Source organism: Chiloscyllium plagiosum, chromosome 13, assembly GCF_004010195.1.
Source record: "Chiloscyllium plagiosum isolate BGI_BamShark_2017 chromosome 13, ASM401019v2, whole genome shotgun sequence".
In the NCBI taxonomy this organism is placed as follows: Eukaryota; Metazoa; Chordata; class Chondrichthyes; order Orectolobiformes; family Hemiscylliidae; genus Chiloscyllium; species Chiloscyllium plagiosum.
The window spans coordinates 76951493-76963408 of record NC_057722.1 but is presented as its reverse complement, the minus strand read 5'-3'; the positions used below and the strand labels follow the sequence as shown (position 1 = coordinate 76963408).

Genomic DNA, 11916 nt, shown 5'->3' with positions numbered 1-11916 from the left:
TGGATGCGGATCGTTAGCTGTCTTTCTGTTTGTCCTATATAGTGTTTTGTGCAGTCATCCACAAACTCCATCAACAAACACATCGACTTGGACCCAATATACCGGGCCACTACAGCGGATAGCTGAAACTGACAACCGGAAGCGGCAGGGACAGGCCACTATAAATGCCGGAGGAAACACCACAGAAGCGCTTCACAGGAGGCTCCCAAGCACTGAGGATGTCACCTAGACAGGGGACGAAACGTTTGCAACAACAATTTCCAGCTCGGCGAACGGAACCACAACAGCGACTTAACAGTGGTCAAACTGCTGAAGACTGGATGGTGTCACCATTTGATCACACAGGCTGCCTGTACGAGGGGTAGAACAGACCATGGGGCTCAGGGAAACACCGAGCTCACTCAGGGACGGGAGTCACGTAGGGTGGGACTGAGCAGACTGGTCACCTGTTTCAGTTTCATGCTGATTCACACAACACCATGTTATAGTCCAAACAGGTTTATTTGAAGTCACAAGCTTCTGAAGCTTGAACAGGTGACCAGGAACAAAAGCTTCATCTCTTCTTTCGAAGTAGGCAAGGACAGCAGATGCTGGAGGTTAGAGTTGAGAGCATGGTGCTGGGCAAGCACAGCAGGTCAGGCAGCATCTGAGGTGTTCATTCCTGATGAAGGGCTTTTGCCCGAAACATTGATTTTCCTGTTCCTCGGATGCTGCCTGATCTGCTGTGGTTTTCCAGCACCACACTCTCGACTCTTCATCTCATTATTGCGGAGCATTTTAATAAGAGTCTTTCGCAGATTTTATTTTTAAAATAGCTGGTTGTGTTTACAGTCTCGATTTGCATCACATGTGCCAGGAGCCAATTAATACTGAAAAATTGGAAGCAAATGATCTTAAATTTCTCCACTTACTTCATTTTCTCACCTCTCCCACAGCTTGTCACCACATCCTTCGACTGGTTAAATACAACAGCCTTAAAAAAAACGCTGCACCATTTCTAGGCTCAAGTGGGGCAGTCTCTCTCAGAAATTCGAGCGCTCCAACATGGGCTATGCTCTGCCCAGCCTCAACGTGGATACGGGAGACCAAGGCTGACAGGAATCAGTTAGTTCAACAGTTGTGGGGGTGGGGGTGGGGGGAAACCTCTTGTTTTTAGTGAAGACAGGACAAGAGAGCACAAACCCAATTCGATGTAATCATGAAGCTCCACTCCTGGCTACATTGACATTTACACAAACTCAGAGTCCATAAGGCCATTAGAAATAGGAACAGCAGAAGGGCTCTCAAGTCTGTTATCATTCAACAGGGTCATGGCTGATCCAACATTCCTCACGTCCACTTTCCTGTCTTTTCCCAGTAACCCTCGAGTCCCCGACTGATCAAAAATCTATCTCAACCTTAAGTATGCACAAGGACTCAGCCCCCACAGCTCTCTGTGGCAAGACGTTCCAAAGACTCTCAACCCTCAGAAGAAATTCCTCTTCCTCTCAGTATTAAGCTGGTGCCCCTTTATTCTGAAACTGTGCCCTCTACTCTTAGACTCTCCCATGAGGGGAAACATCCTCTTAGCATTGACTCTGTTAAGCCCCTTAAGAATCCTGGAAGTTTCAATGAGATTACCTCACATTCTTCTAAACGTCACTGAGTAGAGCCCCATTCAGTTTGGTCTTTGCTCATAAGACAATCCCTCCAAACCAGGGATCATCCAAATGAACCTTCCCTGAACTGCCTCAGTCATCAGTGGACCAGTTGAGATGCACCAGTTGGAGACAAGTTAATATGCTTCCCATATTTAAAACTGCTAACTAAAGTGGACTAAAGGAAATGGCTGAACCATTAGCTTTAGTTCCAATCCTTGTAAAATCATGGATGAAGTTTGTCGTGATTGGCATGAGGTCAGCCACCTCAGAGAAGACGAATTCCCTGATTGGACCAGATGAAGGTCACAATCAGGGAGCCCTGGCTGACATAAACAGCTGAGTGTCAGGGGTATCGTGCCCCTGAATGCCTCACTCAGTGAGGGGCAGTGCTATTGTCAAAGACTAGGCCTTTATTAGTATAGGGTGATTGCTGATGGGATGATGGCCTCTAAAGGGTTATTTCAAAGTTAACACAAGTACATTTAGGGAATTATCTGTACAGTACCAACTAGCATTAGCTCAGATTCGGAAAGAGAAGGGCTTGCCTCAGCTAACATGAAGAAATGGAAGTTTCAAACACGTTCCTCTGAAATCGGTCTGTATCTCCTGTGTCACATGGCACATGAGAATTTCATAAACACATCCAACAAAGTCTCACTTGAAAGGCAACTCAGAAATGTGGGGAGACAGAGATTATATGAGGAATGGAGATGGAACGGGCTGTAAGGTGGAGAACACTGAGGTGGGGACGTGTCAGATGAATATTGTATCGCGTATTGTGCCTTTGGATTTGGTGTTGGGCCCATTACTGTCATAGAGTCATAAAGCTGTACAGCACAGAAACAAACTCTTCGGTCCAACTCCTCCATGCCGACCAGATATTCCAAACCAATCTAGTCTCATTTGCGAACATTTGGCCCATATCCCTCTAAACCCTTCCTATTCATATACCCATCCAGAGCCTTTTACATGTTGTAATTACATGAGCCTCCACCACTTCCTCTGGCAGCTCATTCCATACACATACCACCCTCTATGTGAAAAAGTTGCCCCTTAGGTCTCTTTTATATCTTTCCCCTCTCACCCTAAACCTATGCCCTCAAGTTTCGGACTGACCCCCTCTGGGGAAAAGACCTTGCCTATTTATCCTATCCATGCCCCTCAATATTTTATAAACCTCTAGAAGGTCACCCCTCAGCCTCCAATGCTCCAGCCTATTCAACCTCTCCCTATAGCTCAAACCCTCCAACCCTGGCAACAACCTTGTAAATCCTTTTTGAACCCTTTCACAACATCCTTCCTATAGTAGGGAGACAGAATTGCACACAGTATTCTAAAAGTGCCCTAACCAATGTCCTGTACAGCCACAACATGACCTCCCAACTCCTGTACTCAATACTCTGACCTATAAAGGAAAGCATACCAAATGCCTTCTTCACTATCCTATCTACCTGCGACTCCACTTTCAAGGAGCTATGAACCTGCACTCCAAGGTCTCTTTGTTCAGTAACACTCTCCAGAACCTTACCATTAAGTGTTTAAGTGCTGCCTAGATTTGCCTTTCCCAAAATGCAGCACCTCACACTTATCTAAATTAAACTCCATCTGCCACTCCTCAGCCCATTGGCCCATCTGGTCAAGATCCTGTTGCAATCTAAGGTAACCTTCTTCGCTGTCCACTACACCTCCAATTCTGGTGTCATCTGCAAACTTACTAACTATACATCCTAGGTTCACATTCAAATCATTGATATAAATGATGAAAAGTAGTGGACCCCACACCAATCCTTCAATTACATCAATGATCTGGATTCATAGATTCAATACAAAGGGGTCAATCTTACAAATAGAACCAAGCTAGGAATTGGGTGGAAATTAATTGGAAATTATAGACCAAGGTGGATTAATTAATTTAAGGGGCAGGACATTACAAATGAAATTTATTGCAGACTACAGCAAAATACTGGAAATCTGAAATAAAAGCAGAAAGTAATGAAGAAACTCAGCAGCTCTGGCAACATCGGTGTAGAGTAAAACAGTTAACGTCGAGTCCAGTAATGACTCTTCCTCAGACCTGCTCAGAGTTAGAGTTAGGACCTGAACCAGTTCGAATGAACACTTAGACCATACTGAATAGCTCACAAACAAAAACAGAAATTGCTGGAAAAGCTCAGCAGGTCTGGTAGTGTCTGTAGAGAGAAATCAGAGTGAACGTTTCGGGTCCAGTGAGCCTTCCTCAGAACTGAGGGGCTCTGAGGAAGGATCAGTCTATCCGAAACATTAACTCTGATTTCTCTCCAGATGCTGCCAGATCTGCTGAGCTCTTCCAGCAATTTCTGTTGTTGTTTCTGATCTACAGCATCCAGTTCTTTTGGTTTCTACCCATACTCAATGCTAATTGTTTCTCTCTCCACCAATGCTGCCTGACCTGGTCCATCTACATCGATGCTATGGTCAAGAAAGCACACCAATGCCTATACGTCCACAGGAGGTTAAGGAAATTCAAAATGTCCACAATGACTCTTTTACAGATGCACTAGAGAAAGTATCCTACCTGGATGCATCACAGCTCAGTTTGGTAACCACTCTGCGCAAAACCATAAAAAGTTAGAGAATAGTGAACACAGGCCAGTCCATCACACAAACCAGCCTCCAATCCATTAACTCCGCCCACACTTCCCACTGCCTCGAGACAGCAGCCAACATAATCAAAGACCCCTCCCACTCCATTATACCCTCTTCCACCCACATCTGACGGGCAGAAGATATAAAAGTTTGAAAACCCATATCAACAGATTCAATAACAACGTCTGCCCCACTGTTATCAGACTTATGAACAGACCTCTCATATATTAGAGTTGATCTTTCTCTGCACCTTCTCTGTAGCTGTAACACTATATTCTGTTCTATTACCCTAATGTATTTTTGTAGGATAGGATTTGCTGGATAGCACACAAAACAATACTTTTCACTGTACCTTGGTATATGCGACAATAATAAATCAAATCAAGTCAAATCCAGACTGAGTTTCTCCAGCATTCTGTGCTGGTTTTGTATACTGCCTGTAGATCGAAATGCAAAGGGCTACTGATTCACCATAGAGAGTTGTTGAAATAGACAAGGATGCAATGTAAAGGCATCTCACCTGACTGGACACTCAACAGGTTCAAACAATAGAGAGAGGTTAACAGTGCAATGTTGAGAATGTCATCAAAGCAACAGAATATAAATTAAGGGATGGGTTCATCAAAGCTGATAGTGTTCTCGGCAGAGGACGTTTTGAATTCAGTTCTGGTCATTAAGAAACCCAGGCCAGCTTCGAGCAGAGGAGGCAATGTCGAGCCAAGAAGTTGTAATCCTTGTACCCGGGAGTCGGCAGCCCGGGGGGGGGGGGGGGGGGGGGGGGGGGGGGGGGGGGGGGGGGGGGGGGTCAGAGTTATAGAAAAAGCAGCTGGAATGTGAACTTTTCCAACCCGGGCAGTTGTTGGCACAGGGCTATACATAATGGGGCAAATGTATCAAGAACATTACATTCCTTTAAGAAAACAAATAGAGGGTTGGACAATGTTCAAAAGTCACCATATTAGGAAACAATTCTTCATTATTTGATATGTGTTTTCAATCTTTTATATTTTCTGCCCAACAGATGTGGGTAGAAGAGGGTATAATGGAATGGGAGGGGTCTTTGATTATGTTGGCTGCTGTCTTCAGGCAGTGGGAAGTGTGGGCAGAGTTAATGGATCGGAGGCTGGTTTGTGTGATGGACTGGCCTGTGTTCATGGAGTGGATTTAGAACATGGAACATTACAGCGCAGTAGATGCCCTTAAAGTTGGCAGGGCATTCTACACCCCTACTACTCTCTGAGTAAAGAAACTACCTCTGTCATCTGTCCTCTAACTATCACTCCTCAATTTAAAGCTATGTCCCGTCATGCTAGCCATCACTATCTGAGGAAAAAGGCTCTCACTGTCCGCCCTATCAAACCCTCTGATTATCTTATACGTCTTGATTAAGTCACCTGTCAACCTTCTCCTCTCTAACAAAAACAGCCTCAAATCCTTCAGCCTTTCCTCATAAGACCTTCCCTCCATAACAGGCAACATCCTAGTAAACCTACTCTGAACCCTTTCCAAAGCTTTCACATCCTTCCTATAATGCGGCGACCAGAACTGCACGCAACACTCCAAGTGTGGCCATATCAGCTTTATACAGCTTTATTCTTATACGCCCTCATCCAGGTCATTTATAAAATTGACAAATAGCAGTGGCCCCAAAACAGATCCTTGTGGTACACCACTAGTAATTGAACTCCAGGATGAATGTTTCCCATCAACCACCACCCTCTGTCTTCTTTCAGATAGCCAATTTCTGACCCAAACCACCAAATCACCCTCAATCCCATGCCTCCATATTTTGTGCTATAGCCTACCGTGGAGGACATTATCGAACGCCTTGCTGAAATCCATATACACCACATTAACCGGTTTACTCTCATCTACCTGTTTGGTCACCTTCTCAATGAACTCAATAAGGTTTGTGAGGCACGACCTTGACTATCCCTAATCAACTTATTCCTCTCTAGAGGATTATAAACCCTATCTCTTATAACCTTTTCCAACACTTTGCCCACAAATGAAGTTTTTGGCTCACTGGTCTATAATTTCCAGGGTTGTCTCTGCTCCCCTCTTGAACAAGGGGACAACATTTACCATCCACCAGTCTTCTGGCAAGATACCTGTAAACAATGATGACATAAAGATCAAAGCCAAAGGCTCTGCGATCATCTCCCTGGCTTCCCAGAGAATCCTAGGATAAATCCCATCCATCCCAGGGGACTTATCTATTTTCACACTTTCCACAATTGCTAACACCCCCTCTTTGTGAACCTCAATCCTGTCTAGTCTAATAGCCTGAATCTCAGTATTCTCCCTGGCAACATTGTTTTTTTCTAGTCTGAATACTGATGAAAAATATTCATTTAGTTATTCCCCTATCTCCTTGGATTCCACACACAACTTCCCACTATTATGCTTGATTAGCCCTAATCTTTGATTTCGCTGCTCCTCGGATGCTGCCTGAACTGCTGTGCTCTTCCAGCACCACTAATCCAGAATCTGGTTTCCAGCATCTGCAGTCATTGTTTTTACCTCTAATCTTTCTCTAGTCTTTCTTTTAATCCTGATATACCAATAGAAAGCTTTAGGGTTTTCCTTGATGCTATCTGCCAATGGTTTCTCATGTCCCCACCTGGCTGTGTTTCCTCTCTCTTTCAGAAGGTCTATCATTTCCAGATGAATGAATTATTCCAAATTCTCTCAGATGCCCCGTAGAGGAGGTTAGGATCTCTGTCGAGAGGATACATTGAGCTGGGCTGAATGGCCCCCTACTTCAAAAAAGCTCTAATCCACTCTTGTCCCACTTATTTGAAAAAAAAAACAAAGAACTGCGTACTGTGGAAATCAGAAAAAAAAACAAAATTGCTGCAAAGGCTCAGCAGGTCTGGCTGCATCTGTGGAGAGAAATCAAAGTTAACGTTTCGAGTCCTTTCAGGACTGAAGAAGGGACAATGGACTCAAAACATTAATTCTTATTTCTCTCCAATTATTTGAAATATTGGCTGCTACTTGTGACAAAAGCTTTCAATTGACTGACAGCAGTATTAGCACATCAATGGTGAAAACATTTTCTGGGCATGTGATCCCGCCTTCAATGCAGGTGATGACCTACAATAGGAAACAGGTGATAACTCTGCTAAAATAAAGACAAAAGACCATGTGATATTTTCACCCCTTTGTACCAGCAGCATGATTGCTGGATCCAAATCCCTCGGTGCTTGGGAACAAAAAGAATTCAGCCCAAAGAGAAAGCTAATTGGGGGCTAGAATATAGATTGCAAACTGCAAACTAGATTTTGAAAACTTGCTTTGTATGATGATTTGTGAAATTTGGCTGGGGGGAGAGGAGGGAGTATATTACACCCCCAATACTGGGGCAACACTGCTGTCTCACAGCACCAGGGCCCTGGGTTCGAATCCCGCCTCAGGCGACTGTCTGTGTGAAGTTTGCACATTCTCCCCATGTCTGCGTGGATTTCCTCTGGGTGCTCCGGTTTCCTCCCACAGTCCAAAGATGTGCAGGTTAGGGTGGATTAACCATGGCAAATATAATGGTATCGGGATAGGATAGGGGCTGGGGTGGTGGGTGGGTCTGGGTGAGATGCTCTATGGAGGGTTGAGGTGGACTTGGCAGATCAAATGACCTGCTTCCACACTGTAGGGAATCAAAGGGAGTGGGCAGTGTGGAAGGTTATTTGGCATGCAGTAAGCGGCAGAAGAAATCTCTAATGTCAAAGCTCTTGATTCAAACCCAGCTGACGTGTTGGTGGGTGGGGAGAAAGGGTCTCACATCAGAGCCTAGATCCTGTCTCTCTGAAGGTTTTTCTGTCCTTTTCTCTTTATTCATTGAGAGGATGTGGGCATCTCTGGCTAGCCCAGCTTTTATTGCCCATCCCTAATTGCCCAGAGGGCAGGGAAGAGTCAACCACTCTGTGGGTCTGGAGTCACATGTAGGCCAGACCAGGTAAGGATGGCAGTTCCCTTCCCTAAAGGACATTAGTGACCCAGATAGATGTGTCCTGACAATTGACAATGGATTCACGGTCATTATTAGACTCTTAATTCCAGATAAGAGCTCAGCCCTTAATGTTGCAGTACACTTTGCCGCTGTCTGCGAATTGACTAAAATGCGTTAATGTGGCAGCCCCCTCACCCCCACCTCCAGCCATGTGCTTACTATGTCAGGACAATGGCGACCGCGTCGTTCAGAACGCTCTCCCCAAACAGCAGCGTGTACAGCTGGACGTCTACGTCGAGCTCATGAAAGATGGCGAGCATGGTCACTGTGTGCAGAAAAACGAGACACTCTTTTAGTCAAACACCACAGGGAGGGGAGGCTGTGATGTATAACACTGACCGAAAACCCAACGCTCGAAACCCCCAGCTTGAACAAAACCCCCACCCCCCTACCCCGGGAACTGCAGCCGGCTGGTTACAACGGAGGCTTCCTGGCATGGGAGGTTGTCACTACATGACAATTCTTGACAGATCTTCAATAGACTACCTCGCTGCTGTTACTAAGCAACCCCCAAGCAGCAGCATTCAAAAAACACTCGACAAAAACTGAAAGAACTGCTGTGAATCAGGAATTAAAACAGAACTTGCTGGAGAAGCTCAGCAGGTCTGGCAGCATCTGTGAAGAGAAATCAGAGTTAATGTTTCAGGGCCAGTTCTGCAGAAGGGTCACTGGACCCAAAGCGTTAACCCTGATTTTGCCAGCAACTTCCATTTTTGTTCAAAAGACATAAATATTCATATCGAACCTTGCAATCCAAAAAACAATGAATATCTTCAATAGACATTGCCCCACAGAGTTTCAGTGGTTTCTAATGTGGCTGGTTGAAGTGCAAAAATTATGGAGACCCATCTGTTTTCACTCAGTGACATGGGCTGGATTTTTGTCAATGAGATAGGTAGTGGAAAAGCCCCCGACTCTGCAAACCCAACTAAGTTAAGGAGGCTTTGCCCGTTGTATTTCCAGTGCAGGGAAATAGCAGCAGGAGGTCAGTATCCATCAACAAAAGCAGGCTGCACAGGACACTGCATTATGAATGCTTGGCTGAGTGCCAACAATAGCTAATTACAGTTGAGCAATGTCAGCATAGCTGCAGAGGAGATCGAAAGCTTCAATCAACTGACACCTGTCACTGCTGCCACATGAGCTGGGTAGCTAATGAGAGGACCCTCCTGTGGCATGGTTGCAGTGTCCCTGCCCTTGGGCCCAGAGGACCATGATCAAGTTACTTACAAAAGTAATAAGTAATCAAAAACTGCACAAACTAATTCAGGCACAGAGGTAATCACAAGTAATAATCTTGTCACATCAGTTAGACCCCCGTCATGTGACTGATACCCACTCATGTTATTCCAGCCAATTGGTCTCTCTCTAGGACCAACTTATTTTCAATTATTTGGAATTACTTCTCTGCATTAATTGATTGGTTTATAGGTCATTCCTTCTTTGGTATTCAGCAGTTGACACTTTACTCCCACTCTTTGAACTTATCTGTTGATGCTCTTAATTTCCTGGAATTACCTTGCCATTATTTGTCCACCGGTATATTCTGTGGCTATCTGCTTCCCTCCACTTCACCTGATGAAGGAGCAGCGCTCCAAACGTCTGTGATTTTAATAAACTTGTTGCACTATAACTTGGTGTCATGGAACTTTTGACTTTGCCCAACCCAGTCCAACTCCATGTTGTAGATCTCTTTGACTATGAAGGCTAACGTAAGATAAGAAGCTAATGGGAATACTAAATGGCTGTTTGCATTTAGTTAATGGTTTGGACTAGGGTTCTGCTGTAGTTCATGGTGCGCCCCCCCACTCTCTCCCTCCCCCCACCCCCCCAATCTATTTACAGAAGAGACCCAGAACTGCCAACACTGGAGGGGGAGCTTTGAACTTCCCACCCTCACAATGACGTTGGTGAGGGTCATGTGTGCTTGATTGCTATTCATACCCTGATCACATGCCAGCACAAATTAACATACTGGGAATGGGGCAAAGAATCCCTGAATTAGAAACATAGAAAATAGGTGTAGGAGTAGGTCATTCGGCTCTTCAAGCCTGCTCCATCACTCATTACGATCACAGCTGATCATCCAACTCAGTCCCCCCATTCTCGCGTTCTCCCCCCAAACCATTTGACCCCTTTAGCCCCATGAACTATATCTAATTCCTTGTTCAATGTTTGGGGCTGAACCACTCCCTGTGGCAGAGAATTCCCCAGGCTCCCCGCTCTTTGGGTGAAAACATTTCTCCTCACCTCAGTCCAAAATGGCAGACGCTGTATCCTGACTCCCTGCTTCTAAACCTTTTGGTACATAATGGTAATCATGTGATAAATAATCACAAAGTACAAAGAATGAAACAGCACAGGACCAGGCCCTTCAGCCCTCCAAGCCTGTGCTGACACATTTTGCCCACAGGTTGGCCTTGTATGGTGAAAAGTTGGACCTCAATCTCTATGCTTCCAACATTAGAATCCTATGTTTTATTTCCCTTAAAAGAAGAATGTTTATATTCCCAAATACAAAGGCCAAATCTTTGTGCCAAAGCCAAGGTTCCCCAATCATGCAGAACATATCTAACACACTGCAGAATGCTGTTCTGCTTCCTTTCTCCCCTTGTGCTTTTGCCAAAGAGAATAAATCGGAGTCTTCTGATCCTCAGCCTGCCAGTGGAAACAGTTCCATCTTGTTAATTCCAGCAAATCTCTCTAATTTTGAACTCCACTCTTCAATCTTCCCTTCACCATCACTGCTCTGAAGAGAAACATCCCAGTTTCTGGGTCCTGGGCACTCATCCCTGATATCCCAGTCAGTCAGTCAGTCAATGTCACTGCGGCCCACGGCCTGTCCAGTTCCCTGTTATCAGAGCTCCCGGGGCTGGTGAGACTGTCCGTCAGAAGCACTGTGGCTGTTCAAGAACAGTGTAGCCCCTTGCATGGACGGATTGACCTCACAAAATAACGTCAGATCAAGTTCATGTAATTCTTACTCTTTGTGTTAATGCACACGACTGTCTGGAAACATTAGTGAGGTTGTTGGTGTCAGCAATGTAAACAGCTGATGGTTATAGTGATCGGGGGCTGAAGGGGAGAAAAGGGAGGAAGCTGCATTTCACTTGTCACTGACCAAACACCCCCCCTCCTCAGAAATCCGAGGGTCCACGCACAGGTAAACCTGATGGCCTGAGCAATAGAAAACATGATCAATGCAGTAATAGTGGCTGTGCCCTAGGTGGAAGACCACATTTTTTGATGGGGGAGGGGACGGGAATGGGGGAGGGGAATGGGGTATGGGATGGGGGAGGGACAGAACGAATGGTGGAAGGAAAGAGAGAATGAGTGGGGAACAGAGGGAGAGAGATAATGAGAGAGACATTTATCAACATACTTCTCAATACTATCAATCTGTTACAGAGACTCAAATCTGTAGAGGTTGTCCCTCTCTATCAGATGTTTACATCATACTTAAGTACTTTCCCCAAGTTTCTGTCTTGTGAACTGTGGAGTCTTCTGGCATGAATATTCTCAAAACTGAGAGCTTAAACTTTCTCAGCTTTTAAAAACCTGCACATTTCTAGCCAAATATTCCTGGTTGGGAAATTTCACAAACTAAACATTTCTACTGAGGTAATGTTTTTCCCCTGACCT

At 45.0% G+C, this 11916-nt stretch overlaps 1 protein-coding gene across 1 annotated transcript in view; it reads right to left on the bottom strand.

The window, feature by feature from the left end:
• The window catches only part of LOC122555670 (sodium/hydrogen exchanger 9-like), a 451890-nt gene that overhangs the window by 324099 nt on the left and 115875 nt on the right, over positions 1 to 11916 (bottom strand). Inside the window, exon 6 of the mRNA XM_043701665.1 lies at positions 8434 to 8539. Within this exon, the coding sequence (XP_043557600.1) occupies positions 8434 to 8539 (106 nt within the window). The remainder of the gene's footprint in view (positions 1 to 8433; positions 8540 to 11916) is intronic.